A 24,686-nucleotide genomic window follows, 5' to 3' on the forward strand; every position below is an offset into this window, starting at 1 on the left:
ATTATGACCTGCACTGTCAGCTGAATGCATACTTAAGTTCAGCTAAATTATTGATCCTTTGGCAATAAAACTTAGTTTGTATAAACCTCCCCGTAAAGAAATTCAGGGGTGTCAAATTTGGATGACGTGGAGGTCAAGGTCATGCACAGATCCAGTTGTTTTAAATTTCTACACGAGTTCATGAATCGGTGTGTCTGTAGGACTGATTATGTGAAATTTGCTTGTAAATCTCTGATTTCATTATGTTGCAATCCTTTATTATGTAATGTTGCAATAAATGTGCTTTCTTGTGTATTCAATAATAGGGTTAGGGTTCTGAAAAGATGAAATAATTTAGTAATTTTTACATTTACATCAATAAACATGGTTGAAGAGGGGCAAACAGCTGGTGTGGGACTACACATGTATATCCATCCTCTCTGACACCTACATAGACTTCCATGCTGATCAAGTAGGTGGTACAGTCAATCCCAGGGAAACAGCAAAATCAATCAAGAACAGGTGTGTAGAACGTCAATACACCTTTGTTCCCATAGCAACTGAGATGCTTGGTCCCTGGGGTAGGAATGCCTTGGGCTGTCTCAAAGAATTTTGATCCAGGCTCGTTGACATCACCAGAGACCCAGGGGCCGCCATTTTCTTGCTTCAGTGCCTCAGTGTGGCGTTACAGAGAGGGAAACCCATGCTGCATCTTCAGTTCCTGTCCAGAAGCAGAGGACCTCCAAGAGATCCCAAACTTTTAAGCACTTAGTGTATTAACCAATGTACAACTTGTAACCTTTAAATATCTAATAAAGAAAATCAAAATGCAAAAGGAGGACGGGTGGTATGACAAAACATGAAAATTGCATTGAAGGGGACCTAAAAATTCCCTCTAATGCATTATGTGTGCTTTTCTCATAGACTATGAGTCTCCTTCTTCCAGTTTGATTACCTCCTATTATCCAGCTACCCCCTTTCCCTTTTATATAACCATTTGTGGAGTTCATGTAGATTCCATTCAACTGGGCTGTTTGGGTCTTGAACCATGGACCCCACGCGTGCAAGGCCTGACACTATCGACTGGGCCATGAGCAGTCTTCAAATTTTATTTTCATGTACAGTAGATCTCTTTGTAAGGTCACCTCACCCAAAAACATTTGTGTCATATCACCTTACCAAAAACGAATATAAGCATGTAAGCATGAAATGATATGTGTAAACCTGTCTTTGAAAATGTGAGAATTCCTTACGAAACGCTCTTAGGCATCAGACCATAAATAAAGAATGAGAAAATGAACTTTGGAGAGTTAATTTTTCAATTACCCCCCGACAATGAAGAAAAACGTAAGAAATATTAATTAAGAAAATTCGTGGTAGAATCATTAATCTTACCCTTTCGGTCATATTCAACAACATATGTTTACAAGAAAAACTGCTACCAAAATAAATATATATATATATATATATATATATATATATATATATATATATATATATATATATATATATATATATATATTAAATAATTTTATATAATTATTTTGTTTTCGAGATTTTTTTTAACTGGATTTTGAGCTGCTTTGGGAAGTATTTTTATCAATTATCAGGAGAAAGCACTAAGCCATTAGCCATAAGCACTCCCCAATGTAGCCATGCTTTGGGGAGTAGTGGCTTCTAAGAGCTCATACAGCCCTTGCTTTAATCAATGACCCAAAGTCCATTCCTTGCACCTGCCAAATCCCCCGTTTATGAATGAAAAACGGCTGGATGGAATGGATTTGATCTGAGGACGGGTTGTACACGAAATATATAGGTTCCCTTTAACCGGTTTAGCCAATTCAATTCAATTTCTTTCTTTATTATGCACCCCATATCCATCCCGAGGGCGGTGGTGTAAAGGATTACAGAGGCATATAATCGGTTAAGGAACTGAACCCTCTAGTCGTGGTTGAAAAAGTATGTGTGTTCTGTGCTATATTTTTGGCTTGTTGAGCTTGAGGCTGTTGTTCTTCGTCACTATCTAACCTTTTGTCATCTGTGAAAGTTACAGCTCCCATGCGTAAGGGCCTAACAAATTTCCTGTCCACGCTAATGGGAAAGTATGTGAACCAACTGAATAATTAGCATGTTGTTGTTGTTTTATATTTAGCTACTCAGAACAATATGTTCATGTAGCATAGGCTATAGTGAGCCCGTAAATAGTTAGTAACATGACATATAACTTTGTTAAACAAACTTTAGCTACACTGTAGGAGCAAACTATATTTTTTTTACCTTACACGCTAAGCATTTAAACTTGCTTGACAATCAATACTTAAATTATTGTGATTACTTTTTTAATGTAAACTATTAAATGTTCACAGTTTAAGTTACTTTTAATATTTATATTCAAGTTCATTATTTTACAGGAAACGTTTTCCAGTGTGCAATATTTCAGTATCACAAAGACTGTAAATATAAAAAAAATTCTCAATATTTCTATGCTAAAATTAAATTATATGCAATATATTTATAAAGTATATTGATAAATAAAAAGTGTTTCGTCAAAAAAATATTTACAAATAGGAATTATTAAATGATTTGGAAATGAGTGAAGGGAAGCGAGGCTGCTTGACCCGTAATTAGCAACGTTTTGGGCCGTTCACTCAGGCCTCGGCTCCCACACCTGTACAAAGCTATATTTAATGCAAATGTTTCTTAACTAGTTTTGTGTGTGTAGTGTAGGTAAGTTGCATCAACTTTGTGTCGTAGTGTGAGACAAGGGAGGTATAGGCTCCCTGGTGCTGACTGGAGGCCGCCGGCCTGGGGTCTAGGCTCCAGCTTTCTGTTTGGGCCATATTGCCAAGAAAGTTATCATATATACAAACTTTCTTCTCTGGGTTTAAGTTGGGATATATCATAGCATTAATGTTGATAACCCGTAACTATTTATTTCATGATATTTTAACTATGAGATTTGCACAATAGTGGCCCCAATAGTAGTCATTTTACATCTTCGTTAGTCATTAAAATATCTTGACCTCACAATGAAAATTAAAGAAAAAGTTAAGTTTTTGTATATATAATCCATGTTGTGTCACATCACAGACTTAATTCGTTTACCGCCTTGGATCTTGTTGGATATTACTAATTTATGGGCCACCACAGATGAGGTCTGTTTTGAACTCAATCAGTTTCCAGACAAAATTCATTGCCTGCCGGTGGGAATGGCTATAACCTGTAGTAGGTGTCTTTGGCATGTGACAAGATTCTGGCAACATCTAACTATTCATGGTGAGGTGGGTGCCTGGCCCCACTTTGCACTGAAAAAAAGACTAGAATACTGTCAATACTCAGTTACACCAAATAGCATATATGTCGGGTATCCTCATTAAACCTGGGCAATCAAATTAAATTCTAAACCTTTACTGAAAAATATACAAGCTGTTCTTGCCAAATGGCAAAAAATACATCAGCTTTCATCTAGTATCTGTGGGAGAGAAAGACCCACATGCTCATAATGTCCTAAAGGTAAATTAGGAGTTCTCCGAAGATTCACCAACTGCTGGCACTTCTCAGTCAAGCCAACGCTGGACCCGAGGACCGGGCCACGTGGACGCTAATCCCCAAAATCATCGCAAGGTAACCCCAACTGCCTAAGTATCAGATCAGAATACAAAAATCTATTGCCTTCTCATTGAGCTCATGCAATATGCGTGCCAATGACCATATCAATCCAGGCTGTTAAAGAAGAATGCTTTATGACAATAGAGTATCCCAGTGTGTTAAAATCTCAACACACTCCAGGTATAGTGCAAGACTGATGTCGGGCCTATTGTCAAGGTCAAACCAAGAGTCCAAATTAAGTGGTTGAGTTCCTTTTCGAGTTAAATGCTTTATAGGTTAGTGGTGGATGCTAAACACTGGTGATGTTAAGGGTTATCAAGCTAATGTGAATGTGACTGAATTTCTTAATGTATTTTCATAAGGCAAAGTCATTAGTTGAATGTGTCTCATATGTACATTAGCCAAATGATCTGCTAAACCTATGTTGTTAGAGTTCAGCATGAATTGTTAGGCAGCATGCATTTAAGAAGAGTCAGACATGACCCGAATTCTGTTGTTTAACAGTGATTTTCTCTCTTGATGCATAATAAAATAAAATAGCACTGCATTGCTTTGATAATTACAGCTATACTAACCTATACGAATAATGAAGCATCCCTGGGATGTACATCTGTTGTCTGTAATCCTTAGTTAAAGGCTTTGTTGCTCAGAAGATTGTCCAATTAGTACCACTGTGAAAGTCCTGTGCATTTTCTTATATGAGTTTATCTCATATTTTGCCAAGACCAAGATACTGTATTGTCTAGGGCACTTTTTGGGCATTGCTTTTCATATGTATTGTACAAGTGATGTGGAAAATTTTTGTTTTTCTTATACTGTACAATATTTTAAATGAAACCATGTACAGTATACATAATTAGAAAGAACATTTTCTGATTCAGTAATTGTCAAATTCTCATGCTAACAGCACACAAAATTTAAGCAAAAATTTTTATTTTTCCTAAACTGCTTGGATCATTTTGGTACTATTTATAAAACATAATTTTTTGCATTTGTACAGTATGTACAGTACTGTACTGTACAAATACATAGTACAAGTTAATAAAAGATATTTTTTCTTCCAGATACATTATTGGTATTATTTTCTGAAGCAAGGAAGATGTCGCTATCAAAACGAGAATATGAAGACTACAAGTCAGCTGTGGATAAGATGGTGTACAAGTATGTGGCACGTGACAGGTCAAGTGTCGTGTCCGCTATAACACACGCTGTTGATTCTGGGTGTGACAAGAGGAAAGTTGAAGACAAATTAATGGGCTATGTAGATAAAAACCTGGCATATAAATTGGCAGAAAAGGTAAGAATAGAGAATTTTGTTTTGGAAGGATGTAGGAAAATACTGGTTTGGAAATAGGGAAGTACTGGTTTGGAAATAGGAAAGTACTGGTTTGGAAATTGGAAAGTACTGGTTTGCAAATAACATTTTGAGTGGGTGGAATGGGCAGTCAGCTATCATTATTGTGACATGGTTTAACAGATTTCAAGAATAGGTTGAATAGGCACGTGGGTAAGACATTAAATTAAACAGGACCCTGCCTAGTATAGGCCAACATGTCTGCTGCTGAGCTTACTAATTCATATGTTCTTATATTAGCGCTGAAAATCTTGAATAATTTTTTCAGGGGCCATGTTCTAAATAATGATTAGTCCAGATAAGATATCAATCTATACTGTTTAAAGGAACTTAAGTACAGTAATTGGTGGTCAGCGCAGCAGCATGATGTGCCTCACACTGCTGAAATGGATGCTTTCTTTTGCCTACTACTCAAGTATGGAGAGTACAAAGATAGTCTGTTTACTTAACACTTTCGCCCGGGCATGACGCAGCATTGCGTCATCCGTTTACTGTCGGTAATACCGGGGATGACGCAGCATTGCGTCATCCGTTTACTGTCGGTAATACCGGGGATGACGCAGCATTGCGTCATCCACTTTAAATAATCGCCAAAAATCGGGTTTTTATCCGATTTTTTGGGGACTGGTTTTAAAATGTGCGCCGATGTCTTCCCATTTTCTTTGTTGAGCCTCGTGGCCCTCAGGTGGCTTGGCACATGCCATGGGCCCATTGTTTTCGCTCCACTGTTGTGACCAATGTCGCCTCCCCTCGCATCTCAAACGTGTGAACATTTCGGCTATTTTCCGTGGCTATATTTCTTACTGCGGCTTTAGAAACTATCTACCCTTACTCCACGATGGATAGTGATCATGAACAAGGCCCTTCCAGGAAGAAAATTGCGAAAGAAAGGCTTGAAAAGGGAGGGAATTGGGAGTGTAGCTGGAAGGCGTCTGAGCCCTCACTCCCGGCTAACGCGTGGCCCGTCTTCAACTCGTCGGCGGTTGGAGCATGACCAGGTTTTATATTTTATATGCTAATGTTCCTCTAGAGAATTCTATTGCAAACCCATTGAGACCAAAATGAAAGACCTAGGACAAAAATTGAGGTGACCAGAGTGAAAATAGTGAAAACATTTTATCGTGTTTGCGCGCTCCTGGGTAACTCGTTCGCACTTTCTCTGTTTGCTGCGGGTAATTAGCCGGGCTTTTGGAGTTTATATGCATTTAGTGCTGTAGAGAATTCTATTGCGAACACAATGATACCAAATTCAATCTCGTAGGACGAGAATTAAGGTGACAAAGTTGAAGAGAGTATACACTTTTCAGAATTTACGCGCGCTCCCGTGACACCCTGGGTCCCATATCGCACTATTGAGTGGTGGCGTGCGGGGTGAGCGAAAGTGTTAAGTAGACTCACATTAAAACTAGAAAGAATGCTACTACATGATGCATAAAATTCACTTTGTTTGGGGAGAAAAGTAATGTTGAGCAGCCATGAATGTTAGCCTTGGCATGGGACAAGGAGAACTCCTAGGTGAAGCAAGGCATAATAGATACAGATATGTGCTTCTTATTAAGTCAGTTTCAATTCGCTTAAAATTATTGCATATGTTTTAAATGTCTTGCTGGGATTAAATTAAGAAAGCCATACCAGATGAAGGAATTTGAACCAGTTGAAGTGCACTGTAGAGGTATATAGTGAATTTTATTTCTCAGTCTAAATCCAGCTGTTAAGTAGTACTGTATAACAGTCAGAGAATATGTCACAGTATTGTGGCTGAAAATAAACACTCAAATCCACTGAAGGACAAGAGCTACGAGGAAAGGTTAGAGGCATTAAATATGCCAAAACTAGAAGACAGAAGAAGAAAAAGAGGTGATATGATCACTATGTACAAAATAGTAACAGGAATTGATAAAATCGATAGGGAAGATTTCCTGAGACCTGGAACTTCAAGAACTAGAGGTCATAGATTTAAACTAATTAAACAAAGATCCCGAAGAAATATAAGCAAATTCACTTTTGCAAACAGAGTGGTAGACAGTTGGAGCAAGTTAAGTTAAAAGATGGTGGAGGCTAAAACCGTCAGTAGCTTCAAAGTGTTATATGACAAAGTGTGCTGGGTAGACGGGACACCATGAGCGTAGTTCTCATCCTGTAGTTACACTTAGGTAATTACACATGAAAAGAAAGTGGCAATGTTTTAGCCCTTCCTTGAACCCTTATCAGTTGGGACTTGATGAGAGTCCAGGATGGGCTGAAATGTTGTAATGACTTGGTAAGGGTTCAGGATGTGCCAAAACATTTTAACTACTTGATTGCGAATCAGGAAAGGCTGAAACATCATTATGACTTGATAAGGGGTCCAGAACAATTCAAAATGTCACTCGGTGATTGAGTACTGTATATAGGCCTACAATATAATATGTACATCTATATTGCATGTAAATCTATTCCTGGCATAGCAAAAAAGAAATCTCCAGCAATCTTTTCCTTTGATTCTATGCTGTCTGATAATGTCCAGAAATAATGTACTGTAAATTCAGACACCAGCAGAAACACTAAATTATGATGATTTTATGAAAACTGCAAGTCAATAGTATGTAATAATCTCATCATACAGTAAGCAATTAAAAACAATAGCTGAATTTTTGTTACAGGTCTGTGTTAATGTTATTACATCCATATACGTGCATTATAACCATATTTACATCATTTGTATAAAAAATACTACTGTAATAATAAAAATCAATATATGATGGTAACCACATTACCCAGGAAATAACACATGATGATAACTGAACTTTAGGGGTTTTAGCTCCTAAACCACCCAATAGTATCAAAGCATGGCATGAGTATGCAAATTTCTTTGTGGAAATATCAGGTTTTTTTTTTTTCAATAAGAAGCCATTCTTGCACACACTTGTTGGCCCTATCTATACCATTCCCAGACTGCGTCAACACCACCTTACTCTAGCTGGACTCGATACCTTCCTTGGGATGAAGTTTTGTGACACAGTTTTGTTATAGTGTTCTATGATCTTCACTTCGTAATATCAAGCACAGTTGGCATTGTTATACTGTAAAATACTCAGAACAGATCAGCCCCTGAGGAAAATCATCTTCAAACCTGAATTAGAGTATCTTCAGTTTGTTGACAATCAGTAATACAACTCATATCATTTTGAGTATACAGTACCACTAGATGAATCCTCCTTTGCTCACACATTCCTAGGGGTTTGAGAAGACACGAAGGATGTTAACATTAACCAACAAATGGGAATGGTTTCAGGGAGTAATTACATGAATGGGCACTATAAAAAACAATAATACATATAGGTTATTCATCTTCCTTTCCAGCAGTGTCACCTTTCTCACACATACCTATAGGCCTGTTCCTTGTCATGTCTTGCCCTGTTCTCGTGGCTCGTAAGATAACTTAAGCTCGTTATCTGCATATTGTTTTGCATAGGCAGCTACATATACATAGGAGGCCTGGTCGAGGACTGGGCCGCGGAAATGCTAGGCCCCGAAACCATCTCAAGGTAACATGCTTTTATCATCCATTAGGTGACTGTCAGATACTGTGTAACTGAATATGAAATAGATAGATAAGTGATATTTTTTATTTTTTTAATATCAATAGCTTTCTTTCACTATATTATTCAAAATTTTCCCCACCACATGAAATAATAATGTATGTATTGTACTGTATGTATAATATGTTTATGGTAGTAGTCTAACTCGCTCTATCTTTTGTTCTTATGTTTAGTTAAACTGATGTATGTCAAAATTCTCTACATACTTTTGCAGGCATTTGTATTACTGGAAGATCTAGGAGCAAAAGTTAAAAGTACATCATCTAGAAAACGTACCCACAAAGATGATAATGAACGCGATAAAGAGACTAAAAGGGCAAGGGTCAAAGATGAAAAGGAATCTTCCTCGGATACTAAGCCATCTCATGTGCCATCATCTGGACCAAATAATGCAGTTAGTCCAGGGCAAATTCAAGCTCAGCAGGTAAGCACTACTTTGCATAAACTATTTTAATATTGATAATAGTACAGTAATATGATTCTCCAGCTTGGTGCCTTCTTTTGATAATTACTGCATTTAATATGAATTCCAATATAGGCTAATACAGTAAAGAAATACTTATAAAATGCAAAAATAAGAATAATAAAATTGGTACCAGTGGCAAAACATTATTAACACTAATAGTAAACACAATAGTAACCGAGGTCACCAAAATTTCTGGCTTCACTAATAGGTTTGTCGAGTTACAGTCTGATCAGATCTTCCTCACTCTTGTGTTTGACCGATGAATATTGTATGAAGAAGGCACAGCATTTCTTTTGCCAGTCTTGCTGTTACTGACTTTTAGTTTAACATGTTATGGTGCAATATCCTGATTATTCTGCTCTCATTAGGCTTTCTCTCTTTTGCATTCTCTAGCATAAACTCTCAGAGACATTCATGCTCAATTCTCGCATCCTCACATCTCAGACATCTTACAGGGTCAGTATTCGATCCCTGATGATCCAAGTGGGCACTGTTTTTTCACTCTGTCATCATATCCCAGCTCCTTGTCTTTCCTATCCCAGCTCCTTGTCCTCCAATCCCTTCCAAGTACTATATAGTCACACTGGCTTAGCTGTTTCTCTTGATAATTATTTACCTACTTCACCCACCTTGTCCTCCAGTCTTTTTGGCCCTCCTTCCATCCTTGTGCTCTCAAGTATATTATTATTACTAGTCTTAATGGGAATTATATGTTTTTATTTGACTTTAAAGTGATAGCCATGCCTGCTAAAGTCTTATTTTCTAGCAACCTGAATCGTGTTACCGAAATATGAACACAATTGAAGGATCTTGGTACAGTAGTACAGTTGGGTTCATTCTTGACTCATGGTTTGGAATCTTGGGTTCAAAGCTTAGGGACAGGGCATGTTTGCTTTCACCTAATACCTCTGTTCACCTAGCAGTAAATAGGTACTTGAGAGTTAGGTAACTGTTGTGAGGTTGCATCCTGGGGAGGGGCAGTAGTTCAACCTTGGAGGAGCTCGATACGAGCTTAAGGTATATATACACAGGCCGCATGTCCCCAACAAAATGATTTACATAGTGTCTCCAAGAAGTATGAACATTCTTAAAATATTATCTATTCATTTAACATGTCAAACTATTTCAGTATTCTCTCTTTAATCTTGAGATTTACTGTCCAGCACTCCAAGGCTTCATATGGATGGTTTTTATTCCTTTATTCTAGCATCATGTGTTTCCTAGATTATAAATTTGTATTGAATAATAATGATGCAGTAATAATATGTTGTACTGTATTAACTTTAAATACCTTAGCCTTTTTCTGGTAGTTTGGGAAGAACATTTGAATCATGTGTTTCATTTTTAGTTTTACTTTCATACCTAAAGATATTTAAATCAGATCTAAAACAAATTGAGAAAGTTCTCAGTTTGCTTAAGATCTGGTTCACATATGTATTTGGGATCTGTATTGTTTGTGGGAACTATACTGTCCGTCATGGGATATATATAGTATAAGTACTGTATGTATTAGGAACGTATATTGCTTGTGGGCCTTTTAATGCCATGGTATAATATTTTAATCAATTCAATTATATTTTCACAGATAAAGGACATCATGGCTAAAGCTCAGGCTGTAATTGAAGAGAGAAAGAAGGCCATGGCCAACCTTCAGTCTCCGGAACCAAAACCGACCACTAATGGTGCAGGTAAGTCTAAGGTATTTGTGTTTGTCTTGTAATTTTAGCATTTGTAGTTAGTAAAAGTGGCTCCAATGTAAGTGCAATATATGTAATTCCTGTTATTGGGAACCGGAAGCCTGTACTTAGGCTTTTTGAGGTTTCCCTTTTTGAAGTGACTGTCCTTTCCCAGAATGCAACTGTGTTATATATTTTACTGCTTAGCAAGCAGATGCATCAGGTGAAAAGAAACATTCCCAACCACTTCTGTCCCACCCAAGGATTGAAGTTAGGTCTCAATGTGCTACATGACCCTGTAGAGAATATGTAGTTGGATATGTAGTAATTTTTAAAACTAGAAAAATCTTTCTTCCTAAGGTATTTACTTGTCAGAATTTTCAAATTTTTGAATGATTATTGATTGATTACCAACAATCATCATAATGTTTATTCAAAAGGGAAGAATTAAGATGGTCCTAAATGGTATTTGAGGCCTTCAGTAAAAATTTGCCATCTTAAGAAAAAGTGATGTAATATTTGGGACATTTTCCTGGGCTCAGGACATGGCTTTTAACAATATTGAGCAAAAACCTTTGTTTTGAATTGTATTTTTCTGTGCACATAAAAATATTGTATTTTATGTATCCTTTATGCATTGTAAGAATTAAGGCAACATGTCACAAAACCAACACAAGGAAAGAGAGGTGGCCGTGAGCAACACTAGACCTGGTGTAGACCTGGGGCCAGATTCACGAAAGCACTTACGAACCTGTACATCTTTTCTCAATCTTTGGCGGCTTTGTTTACAATTATTAAACAGTTAATGAGCTCCGAAGCACCAGGAGGCTGTTTATAACAACAACAACAGTTGATTGGCAACTTTTCATGCTTGTAAACTGTTTAATAAATGTAAACAAAGCCATCAAAGATTGAGGAAAGATGTACACGTTTGTAAGTGCTTGCGTAAGTGCTTTCGTGAATCTGGCCCCTGGTCTTTACCTAAAATAAGGCACAAGTTGAGAAGATGGATTATGAGTAGGAAATTTATAAATGTTCATATCTTGGACTGATGAAGCTTGAAATGCTTATATGATTGACATGCATTTTAAATTGAATGCCATTCTTTGTGATATATAAATATCCATGTGTTTAACATTCATATTTTTTATTCATTCCAGCTGTGCCTTTAATACCCCAATCCCCATCAGTAGTGCTAGGATCTGTTGGTGGTGGTGGTGATGTAACCTCGCGTATTGCTGAGCTTCAGGCCCGCATTCAGGCACAGCTGGGAAATGCCTCTGCTCTAGGACTAGCAACTTTACACATGGGGGCAGCCCTGAGCACTACTGTTGCAACAACAACAGTTAAACCTTTAGGAGAGCAAAGCAAACCAACTCCACTCATCTTGGATGCAGAAGGACGAACTGTTGACCAGAGTGGGAAGGAGGTACATCTAACTCAACGAATTCCCACACTAAAGGTGAGATGGGTACCATATTTTCTGGCAGATAGGAGGCACAGTTTTGGGGCCACACAAAAGAAGTATAAATTGTATTTACATGCAAAAAAAAAAAAAAAAATCATGTACAAAACCACTTGAACATCACTTTCAATAAATGTTTGATGAAACATACTAAAACTGTTTACTGAGAGGGTCCCCTTGTGGCTCACTGGTGCTAGCTACCTGGATAGTTCTGCACATATGTCAAACACCAGACCCTTGTGAGTTTTTAAAAGCCTGTTACACACCTGACTCCAAAACCTAGTCAACTCAAAGAGGCACAGGAAGCAGGGGGTCCATTTCACTGTCCTGTAGGTTTTTGGCAGTTTTAAAAATTCAGTTTTCCAGGTAACCCTTAGCAGATTTATTGGGTTCAATTAATTCTTCTAAACCATTGTTGTTTTTTGTTGCAAAATTTGTTCTCTCCAGATTCTTCACCATTATTTTTTATTATTATTTTCTGTAGCACTATGGAGAGAATGCATGTTATTGCAGGCATGAATGTTGTAGAAAAAGGTCTACAGGTTAAGGCTTCCTGTGTGCGTCTCCATTTTAACTCTCTGTATTTTACAGTTTTACTGATAACTGGGCATTTACCTGTCATTTTGCATTACAGGGACGAGTAAGGGACAGTGGAGCACAGAGTACTCCTGCAGTCATTTTTGTCCACACACATTGTGATACCTAGTTTGGTTGTGCTGTCTTTGTTTTATTACGTCAGTTGTGTGTGTGCTTTCCCTCAGTGACTACAGTGCTGTCAAATGTTACCTATCTGTCATCTCCCATTCTAAGTCTTCTCTCTCTCTCTGGTTCTATTGTACAGTATACCATTTCTGCAATCCCTTTGTTTAATTACTAACAGACCACCTGTCATTGTCCATTAGGACATTTCCATCTCTTCTTAGCTTAATCACATTGTACTTTACAGTTTTTCCTTCCTCTGTAAATATGAAAAACTTGGGACTGTGTTTTCACTTTAGCCTCAGTGTCATTTTCAAACTGCTATTCTGTTTTCCCCCTTACTCCGGAGTACTAATTTCTGGCTCTCCTTATTGCCTACGTGTTGTCTACAGTATTTTTTCCGTGCCTTCTTGTTCTTGCACTGTCTGTTAAACCATAGGCTAATTTTATAGATAGCCCTTGGCCACCTATAGTCTCCCTGCCTGTAGTCTAACATCCATCTTGGCTCATTGCTTAACCAGTTCACCTTCCTCAACTCAACAGTGCTTTCTGTTGAGTTGAAACTATAATATTATACGTCCTCAACTATAATATATTGTTCAGGCATATTTAAAACATTTGTGTCTTACAAATTACTAGTTCATCCAGAAATAACATTCTTTCAGGTATAACAGATGAAATTTCTTGTTTTAATTGTTATTACATCTTTTTGTAAATATTATCTCTTGACCTCCATCAGGCTAACATTCGAGCAAAAAAACGAGAGGAGTTTAAGCAGCAGTTGCAAGAGAAGCCTATTGAGGACACTGCAGAGAGTAATTTCTTTGATCCACGAGTCAGCGTGCGTCCATCTCTGAGAATCAAGAGACCTTTTAAATTCCACGACCAGGGCAAGTTCATTCAACTCGCTCAAAGAGAAAGGGCTAAGGTGAGAACGTATTCATGTTTGGGTTAGTCACGCTACTTACTCAACAATTCTCTTCTGGTACGAGTTAATGGTAGCCGAGCTGTATATGGGTTTACTCATTTTTTGCAATTCTTTTGGTTAGTTTTACGGGATATGCAAACAAGTTGGAGTAAAAAAAAATTAAGTGCCAGTAAATGGAAAGAAAGTACCTAGGAATGGCACTAAGAGAGCCCAGAGAGCCAGGGGCATTAAGCACTCTAAATATGAAACACAGCCAAATTGAAGGAGAAAAAATTGGGGTAATTTGCTATCACCACCACTACCATCACCACCTCTACCATCACCACCACTACCATCACCACCTCTATCATCACCACCACTACCATCACCACCTCTACCATCACCACCACTACCATCACCACCACTACCATCACCACCTCTACCATCACCACCTCTACCATCACCACCTCTACCATCACCACCTCTACCATCACCACCTCTACCATCACCACCTCTACCATCACCACCTCTACCATCACCACCTCTACCATCACCACCTCTACCATCACCACCACTACCATCACCACCACTACCATCACCACCACTACCATCACCACCTCTACCACCACCCCCCCCAACACCCTCCAACACCCTCCAACACCCTCCAACACCCTCCAACACCCTCCAACACCCTCCAACACCCCCACCATCACCCCTACCACCACCCCAACCAAGCTTAAACTTGGTTAAGTTATTGTTTATGGTTCATTGTTGACATCTCAGATAAACAATTTCCTTGAAAGGTTCAGACGTAGCTTACAAGAGTTAAAAGCTGACCCCTTTCACCCGAGGCCGGCTTCCTTCAAGACCAAGCAGAAGGAAGAGTGATAAGAATAGGGTGATAGGAGAAGAAAATATCAAAATGTTCAGTGAGGATCCACAAGGTCTTCGCTGAGTTCTCTTTATTTTCTTCTCCGAGGCTATGGGTCCCTACACTTGCACCAGTAGTGGTACCCTTTGAGGTCGGGTGTGTACCCAAGATACAGCACGCATTTCCCCTATATATAATATAAATAAATAAATAAATAAATATATATATATATATATATATATATATATATATATATATATATATATATATATATATATATATATATATATAAAAATCTGTTTCTCAACCCACATAGATGATCAGTAATTTATTTCTCATTTATTTCTCCCACAGTCTCGGTTAGAAAAGCTGCAGAATGAGATCTCTCAAGTTGCAAAGAAAACGGGCATTTCGTCGGCAGCCAAACTAGCGCAGTTGGAGCAGCGCGAAATGAAAAGTATAAGTGATGAATCTCCTGACATTGAGTGGTGGGATGCAATTATCCTTCAGGGCAATAGGTTGGAATAAATCTCATACAGTACTGTATTTTATTGTATAAATAGTATAAGCTGTTTTCTAATATTGGCCTATTTAATTGAATGTGCAAAAATAAATTGTTAGAGCCAACAATGTTCATGTTATGTACTATTAATTTTGCAGAGGCCACAACAAAAAATTAAAAACCTAAACTTTTTTAGGTCTAATGTAGCACACACGTGTACTAAATTTGGCACAGGATTGTAATTTTTTCCTGCTCCTCAGCCCAGGACTTTGAGGTCTGACCAGCGGTCTTTCCTGACCAGAGGTCTCTCCACAAAAAACCAGCGTTGAATGTAATGAAACGCGATTTTCTGGGTGAGTCCTGGAGGCTCCTCGGCAACCCTCCCTCCCTCCGGTCGGTGGTTTTCGCTTTTTGATATTCAGCCTCTGAACTGAGGCTGAGGTTGGGTAGCTGGCGCGAGGGGTCTGGAACTTCCCCTTCCCCCTCCCGGGAAGGTGGGAGCTGTGCAAACTGTAGCACAGCGGTGGTTGAGGCATCATGCTTGTTTGCTTGTTTTCAGATTGTGGAATTCTGCTCGATAGTTTGGTTTTCGTTAGTTTAAATAAAGTATGAACCGAGGTGTTTTCGAGTCATCCCAATCAGTGGCTATAGATTTACAATCACAGATAATCATAAATTACCTGTTGTTGAACCTTTATAACAAGCTTGTTGAGATTTAATTGAACTATAAAAACTAGTTAAGTTCATTTCAAAACTAACATTGTTCTGTCATGGAAACTCAAGCTTTGGATCAGGAGAATGCCAGCTTAATGCACTGTTATTAAGGGATTGCCAGTTGATATCGGTTATATCACAGAGCAATACAAATATTGTGAGACAGAACCTAAGGTGTCTGTAAAGTTTTCTTGAAATTTAGTGATTATTTTACAAAATAATTGTGATACTCTTTTTATCCAACCACATGGACTGGCCAGTACAATAACGGTCTCACTTCTTGCAGTGTCAGGGTTCAGTCCCCAATGGTCCAAGTAGTTGGGCAACATCCATCGCTCTTTCCTCATATCCCACTTTGTTCTCATAGAAGCCGTCCATTTGGACTGGTCTGTAGACTCGGTACACTGACCGCCTCACTTCTTACAGGATTAGCATTTAATCCCAGTAAACAAAGTGGTTGGGCACCATTCCTTCACTCCATCCTGATATCCCTTACAGGTGCTGTACAATCATACTAGTTTAGCACTTTTACCTATAATTAACTAATCTATATTATTTTTCTTTTAAATTCTGGAGACAAGTGTCCTCTGGAAATCTAATTTTTTATATTATGCCAGATTTCCAGATGAAGGTGAAGCAGTTAAAGTGAAGGATGACTATATAACGAGGTTGATAGAACATCCTTTAGAGATGAGATGTCCATCAGATCCTTTAAAACCCGTGACACTTGAAGTCCTTCTCACAAAGCAAGAGCGGAAAAAGCTGCGCCGCATGAACAGACGAGAAACTTGGAAGGAGAAACAGGAAAAGATTCGTTTAGGACTGGAACCACCCCCAGAGCCCAAGGTATGATTGTGTTTGGCCTTTTTATTCTTTTTGTTTTATTAAGTTATTTTCAGTACTCATATATTTGTGGTTGCAGGAGTTGATAAAAACCTTTAGCTCTTGGCTCCTACCTATCAATCTTCAGCCAACTAGTGTATATGTCACCAAGCTTATTATTATGATTTAATATGACTGCCAAATATTAAGTAATTACTAACAATGTGTGATAAGAAGCAAATCAATTGTTTTGTTAAACAGTTTTCCCATAATTTTTTAATAGTATTTTTTGTGTTAATGTCAGTCTTGCTAATTTTTCATCTGCATAAAATGCTAATTTATTGTATTATAATTGTTAATTTCACAGTAAACATCTTTCAGGTTAGAATGGCTAATTTAATGAGGGTTTTAGGAACCGAAGCTGTTCTAGACCCCACAAAGATGGAGAAACATGTGCGTGAACAGATGGCCAAGAGACTTAAAGCCCACCAAGATGCCAATGCTGCACGAAAACTTACACCCGAGCAATTAAGAGATAAGAAAGTTCGGAAAATTAAGGAAGACACCTCAACTGGGATTCATGTTACTGTTTACAAGTAAGCTTTATTATATTTTCTTCCAAAACCATTTTTGAGGAAATAAAAATTGTTTACACCACTCAACAAGGTAGATGAATAATAGAGAGGGATGTATGACAAAAAAGGATGATGGAGAGATTGCTGGTGCAGTATACATTTATGGATGAGAAAGAGGGAGGGGGCCCACTCCCATTCAAGTTAGCCAGATTTTTGGCCAGAATATCCATAAATAAAAAAAAAATTATTCTGGTTTTCATTCTGTAGAAATATGAGTAACCCACATTTTTGTTTGAATTGAAAGGTCAAGAACTCAAACTCAGATTTTAAGGGTTTTGTTTGGTAGAAATCTCATTAATCCAAATTTTTATTTGATTTAAATTTGAATGTGAATTCATTCGGATTATTAAGAGATGCGAGTTACCGAGCTTTTACATCATTCAAAATTTAAGTCACATTTGCAAAGTACTGTACTGTATTTGACAGCAGATAGGACACATTGTTGTAACTTTAAGTTTAACCACGATGTCAAAGCTCACTCCAAAGATCATGGTAATAGGGAAACTGAACTTGAAAATCACTTCTAATAAGTGTTTTCCACAGGCTTCCTAAAGGGAGGTACACTGTATAAGTCAGAAATATAGAATACACACATGCTCACATTTTCACGTGAATATGACAGTGTTCAGTTTCCTGTATCAAAATTTATGCCAAATGCTGTATTGTAGAATTTTTTGAGTTCTGACATTGATGCCATGATTGCATATGATTTTATTGTTAACATATCATGCATTTTGAAACTTTCATAAGGGTTGCAAAACATAAACATACTTAGTCTGACAAGACTGAGTGAGTTATAGTTTGCACGTGGATAAGAGAAATATGTATAACAAATGTAAAAATGGCTGTTATCGTATTTTTCTTCTTTAGGGTAACGGATTTTTCCAATGGGTCACACAAGTTCAAGGTTGAAACTAATGCAAAGCAACTCTTCCTGACTGGCACTGTCGTGCTTTTCAAGGACATTAATGTTGTTGTCGTTGAGGGCGGCCCTAAACAGCAAAAGAAATATAAAAGGTAGGTACACAGCTTCATATGCATGTGGAAATTCTGGGTGGGTTTGTAGGGCATTTTTTTTTTTTTCTGGAATAGAAGGATAGCTGCAAATGATGTAAATTAAGTTATTTTCTGCCAATAAATTTTTTTTTCAATTGAAGTAGACATTTTCCACTTTCTACATTGTTCTTTTATGTGATTCAGTGGTCCACTTATGTTTTCTTAATGAGTAAGCATCAATATGTATAGTGATTCTCTGCACCTTGTAAAAATTTTGGCATAGGTCAGGCAGGAAAACATGTATTAAGGGACTTGTAGCATAGACTTGTCTATGTGCTTGTCTCACAATCAATAAACCTGGGTTCATTTCCTGGGCAGGACAGAAATATGAGCACAGTTCCTTTGGAATTGATTCCTCTGTTCACCCAACAGTAAAATAGGTACCTGGTAATTGGCAACTGTTGAGAGATGGATTTTGGGAAAGGTTAGTAGCTGACTTTTATTGGGTCAGGACCTAGGGGACCTGGATAAGCCAAAATACCGGCTTCCTGTCTTAGACAACAATAAGCTACAATATTGTATGACAACCCACGAAGGTCCATGTAGAGGTCTTTGGGAAACACCAGACACAAATTTGACCAGGATAACAGGTATTCAGAAGTAATATCCAAAGTAAACCCTTGTGGCTAATGGGACAACCAATATTGGCCTAAATTAACCTAGCCATTGATGAAAGTACACTGTGAAGTACCTCTAATCTACAGTAGGTGGCAGCACTGTTGATAGCTATGCTTCCCCTTCTATCCATGTGACCCACTGTCCATGTCTTAGACTTGGGTAAGTTCCCTCTACACACATACATACCTCATACTGTACTGTTGTTTGGTCTGCTTTGTTTACCTTTCCAAGCAGGTCTCTCTGATGCTGCAATTCCTGTCCATTTTCTCCTTTCTTCCGTGAGAAAGAAAGTGAGAAAGGAGACGTTTTTTTTATTTCTGGCAACCCCCCCTCCCTCTCTCTTCTACCAAAACTCTTAAGCTTTTGGTGAAGAGAGGTGGGGGGGGGGGGTTGCTTGCTTTGCTGAAACTGATGTGTGGTGCTGCCACCTGATGACAGTAGGAGTAGCTTTTTCTCTTAACTGACAGTTAATTGAGCAAAGCTAATTGAGCAATAATTGGTGTTGCTTGTGTTACTAAGTGCAGGGGGGTGTTGAGCAGAGATGTGTGGTCAAATTATACACAAGACTGTTTGATATAGCTTATGTTCTGATTATCATAACCATATACTGTATATCATTTGGTTAGGATATATTAGCATAGATTAGGCTGTGTTAGGCATGGTTAGGTTAGATTGGTTAGGGTTAGCTTAGATTGGTAAGGTCAAGTAGGTTTTAAAATCCATTGGCAAACCATCTTGTGTATGACGTTACTTGTATCCACTGAGCACATTCCAGAGGATAAATTAATGTGATCTTATTAGTAATGACATTGTTATTTGCCAGAGACATTGTTAATATCTCTAGGCACATTTGCATTAATGTATTTGTTGAATTTAAGTATTATATTCACTTAAGAAATAGGCCATAGTTAAAACTTGTATTAGTAAATAATATGTTCGTTTTATAATTTTTATCTGTTATACTTTTGACAGATTAATGATGGAGCGTATCAAATGGGCAGAAGAATCACGGTGCAAAGATGCAGATATTGAACCGAAATGCCAATTGGTTTGGGAGGGAACTACCTCGGAGAGGAGCTTCGGTGAGGTGAGAAACCTTATCATGCATTGTTATTGTTGGTAGTCCTGGTCAGGATACCTTGTGCTTTTTGCCATGTTTCTTTACTAATTTGTATTTTACTGCAAGGATTGTGCATGAGACCTTGGAGTGCTTTATCATTCTGATGTGACGCTTACAGCATAATGTATGACCATAGAAGTAAGCTTTTCATTTAAATTGGTTGCAAAATATACCATTTGCCTTTTTTCTTTGTTTAAGTATGATATCTTGAGAATGTCTATTCATATTTACCTCAAAATGGCAACACAAAAGTTTGAACATAAAACTGAACTTCCTTTTGAAATTGTGCAGTGCAACCTCTTGGAGATCACTTTTAGTATCTTTGTATTGCGACTTTTCAAAAGTTTATCACACACATTTTTCTTGGAGGGCTCTGTCAGTGGCTCCTTGTTGCTACATCCTGGTTGGTTCCATCCAATTTGAATTACACCAGCCCCCTGTGTCTTAAAAAGCCAACTAGAGACCAGAGGTCAGTACAGTACCTGGTTACCCTGATAGAGGTGCAAGGAACAGACGATGCAAGATCACTTGAACCAAAGGACATAACCTGCAGAAAGAGAGGACAAACCAAAAACTACAACAACATCAAATTAATTTAAAACAAAAATAAAAATCCAAGGAAAGCAAAATGAGAAAATTTTAAACAAATAATTAAATGGTATCTGATGGAGTAGCTGGAAAGGAAAGGAAAAGGTGGGGAGAGGAGAGGTGGAGGAAGAGACAGGGAGAGGTGGAGGAAGAGACAGGGAGAGGTGGAGGAAGAGACAGAGAGAGGTGGAGGAAGAGACAGGGAGAGGTGGAGGAGATGATGGGGGAGGGGGCTGAGAGGAAGGAGGGAAGCTAGAGAGCTACAGGGGGAGGGGAAGGGGGCAGTTGGTTGTTTGTTAATAATAATGTTGCTGTTTATACCTTGAAATACACCAACTATACCTGATCAACTGGGCTGTGATTCATACGTCAGAGTACAAGCAGCAGTATTTAACGGCCTGATTGACCAGACTACCAACTAGGCAGCCTAGTTAGAGACCGGGCTATGGAGACACTGATTCTTGAATTGCTTTGTGGTAACCTCAAGGTAATCATAGTTGTTGTGCGATACCTTCCTCTATCCTCTATCATGGCATTTAGTAAATTTTAAGTTTTTATCTTTGCATATTGATAAAGCAATTTACTTTTGTGTAACATATGTATGTTCCATTCTTGTTCCACTGGCATTGCGTTGTTGTTTGTGTAGTGGCTAGAGGACCTTGGCTTTACTTGCATGAGAAACTTGCTGGAATTTTGTTTGATTAGATAACAAAATATACCATTTTTAGCATGAGGTTATTAATTGATTGATACAGATTGAAACATCTTTGTTTTACCATCCTACTTAAAAGTACGTGAATAATTCATTACATATTTTAGCTCATAAATAGGAACTTGTTAGTGAAGTGCTTTCTTTTCCAGAAGAGATCATTTCCAAACAGACATGTTATCTCATTATTTTTTGCCTCCACAGATGCTGTTCAAGGCCTGTCCTACAGAATCCTTTGCAAGAGATCATTTTAAAAAACATGGTGTGGAGCACTACTGGGATTTAGCATATGGGAAAAAAATTCTTGAAGAAGCTGATAGTGGTATTTGAATTATTACTAGCAATACCTTCAAGAAATTCATTGCAGATAATGAATTTTTATTTACCAAAACAGTACTTTTTAAACTGGATCAAAGGTCCACGTTAACTGTGGCATGAGGAAACTGACATGGCAGCAATTGACAGTACAGTAATTTACTATTAAGAGTACCCTCCCGTGAAGAAATCCATCTCTTTCAAATATTTTCAGTTAAATATACTGTGTGTGTTTATATATATATATATATATATATATATATATATATATATATATATATATATATATATATATATATATATATATATATATATATATATATATATATAAAATGCATACATACATACACACACACACACACACACACACACACACACACACACACACACACACACACACACACACACACACACACACACATATATGTGTGTGTTTGTCTTTTGGTGGTGGAGGCCAAAACCATCAGTAATTTCAAAGCGTTATATGAAAAAGAGTGCTGGGGAGAAGGGACACCACGAGCGTGGCTCTCATCCTGTAACTACACTTAGGTAATTACACACACACATACACACACACACACACACACACATACATACATATACGTTGTTGAATATGACCGAAAGGGTAAGATTAATAATTCTAACACTAATCTTCTCAATATTTCTTACGTTTTTCTTCACTGTCGAGGGTAATTGAAAAAATTAACTTTCAAAATTCATTCTTTATTTTTGGTCTGACGCCTGAATGCGTTTCGTAATGCTTCTTACATTTTCAAAGACTAGTTTACACTTAACATATATCATACTTATACTCGTTTTGGGTGAGGTGATATGGCACAAAAGTTTTGGGTGAGGTGACAGAACTATGGCAGAACATGAATCAATGGGTATGAAAACGTAAGAATGGAAGTAACTGCAGAAGGCCTATTGGCTCATACTTTCTCTTGCTGCTTCTCTGTTGGTTCGGGGTCTTGAAGTGGGTAGAATATAGTTGTGCATTAATTGGCTGTTGATTGCTGATGACTTTTTGAGTCAGACCAAAAATAAAGGATGAATTTTGGAGAGTTAATTTTCAATTACCCTCGACAGTGAGGAAAAACGTAAGAAATATTGAGGAGATTTGTGTTAGAATTATTAATCTTACCCCTTCGGTCATATTCAACAACATATGTTTACAAGAAAGACTGCTACCAAAATATACTAACATACATATACATATATAAACATACATTTATATAACATTTATTATTACACAATTAACTTTGCTCTCAAATGGAATTTGTTTCCATTTTGTGTTATTTCCATCAAGGTAACATAGTGGGTGTTAGTGTATAATTAGTTACTTGCTGCCATATTAACATAAGGTCATTTGAGGCAAAATATTTGTATGTAAAGCCTGATAAGTGGCAACCTTGGTGAGTAAAGGTCATTAGTGATATAATTTGAGAGTAAAGACTCTTAGTTGGAAAACATTTGAGAGTAATGATGTTAGGTGGCAACATTTTTGAGTAAACACTGATAAGCCTTGCATATTTTGTTCACTAATCTGTATTGATATAGTTTGTTTCACTCATTTAAGAAACTATCAAATTTATCAGTGTCTGTAGTCATTCAGAAATATATAATAGACATGATTGAAGGTATGGAATGTAGTTTGCTCTCCATGAGTAAGATGTCAAGGAACATATTCTTAGGTATGAAAAATCTTTGGAGCGGGACAGCGAGACTGAACCAGGTAATTATCATTATTGTTGGAGATGAAGTAAGTCCTTAGGATGCTGGTGTTTGTTAATGGTTATCACCAGTGCTTTTAACCCTTGAAATATACAGTTATTTAAAAGTACTACATCAGTATGTGCATGATAGAAAATAGTTAACAAATCAGATTGGGAAAAATTACATACGGTGATTGGAGCAGTATAGGGGTTAAGGAAGGCTGAACTATATGAAATGTATATGATATTTTTATAATTCTCTGATTTTAACAGTAAAGTGGACCTTTTGATAATATTTGCAGTTTTCGTACTGCTATGAATACTAGACGACACCCTAAAAAAAATTGTGAATTGACGTAAGTCTATTTGCCTCTTGCTTAAAGATTTCATTAAATAAAGTATACATGCGCATTTTTATATATATATATATATATATATATATATATATATATATATATATATATATATATATATATATATACAAAACTTTTGTTATGACATTATTTGAATAAGAATTGTATTAAGTTTCAAATACTTTACTTTCAACACGATAATTTTTATCTAGAAAATGAGTATTCAATGACAAACATACCAATTCTAAACTGTGTGCGTGTGTGTGTGTGTGTGTACTCACCTAGTTGTACTCACCTAGTTGTGCTTGCGGGGGTTGAGCTCTGGCTCTTTGGTCCCGCCTCTCAACCGTCAATCAACAGGTGTACAGGTTCCTGAGCCTATTGGGCTCTATCATATCTACACTTTTTTCAAAGTTTCAAAGTTTTTCAAAGTTTTTCAAAGTAGTTTCAAAGCGTTATATGACAAAGAGTGCTGGGAAGGCGGGACACCACGAGCATAGCTCTCATCCTGTAACTACACTTAGGTAATTACACTTAGGTAATTACTTGAAACTGTGTATGGAGTCAGCCTCCACCACATTGCTTCCTAATGCATTCCATTTGTCAACCACTCTGACACTAAAAAAGTTCTTTCTAATATCTCTGTGGCTCATTTGGGCACTCAGTTTCCACCTGTGTCCCCTAGTGCGTGTGCCCCTTGTGTTAAATAGCCCCTTGTGATAAATCTTTATCAACCCTGTCGATTCCCTTGAGAATCTTGAATGTGGTGATCATGTCCCCCCTAAATCTTCTGTCTTCCAACGAAGTGAGGTTCAATTCCCGTAGTCCCGTACACACACACACACAATGTGTGTGTGTGTGTGTGTGTGTGTGCGCATGTGTGTGCGTGCTTGTGCGCGCGCGGTCGTTCGTTTGTTTGTTCACCTAGTTGT

General features: G+C 37.5%; 1 protein-coding gene across 2 annotated transcripts; it reads left to right on the forward strand.

Moving 5' to 3' along the window:
• Positions 1-2,558: 2,558 nt before the first annotated feature.
• Positions 2,559-21,742, forward strand: Prp3 (pre-mRNA processing factor 3). Of its 2 annotated transcripts, none has more exons than XM_045761165.2 (12): positions 2,559-2,706; positions 4,653-4,885; positions 8,738-8,947; positions 10,575-10,677; positions 11,826-12,127; positions 13,569-13,757; positions 14,962-15,125; positions 16,441-16,669; positions 17,027-17,241; positions 18,151-18,297; positions 19,927-20,041; positions 21,576-21,742. In XM_045761165.2, the coding sequence occupies exons 2-12, from the start codon at positions 4,688-4,690 to the stop codon at positions 21,699-21,701; spliced, it is 1,998 nt and encodes a 665-aa protein (XP_045617121.1). In that variant the 5' UTR covers positions 2,559-2,706; positions 4,653-4,687; the 3' UTR covers positions 21,702-21,742. The 2 variants fall into 2 exon arrangements, with proteins under 2 accessions (XP_045617121.1, XP_069157363.1); XM_069301262.1 differs by lacking the exon at positions 2,559-2,706 and adding an exon at positions 3,450-3,603.
• Positions 21,743-24,686: the final 2,944 nt, after the last annotated feature.

This window comes from Procambarus clarkii, chromosome 45 (assembly GCF_040958095.1).
Source record: "Procambarus clarkii isolate CNS0578487 chromosome 45, FALCON_Pclarkii_2.0, whole genome shotgun sequence".
In the NCBI taxonomy this organism is placed as follows: Eukaryota; Metazoa; Arthropoda; class Malacostraca; order Decapoda; family Cambaridae; genus Procambarus; species Procambarus clarkii.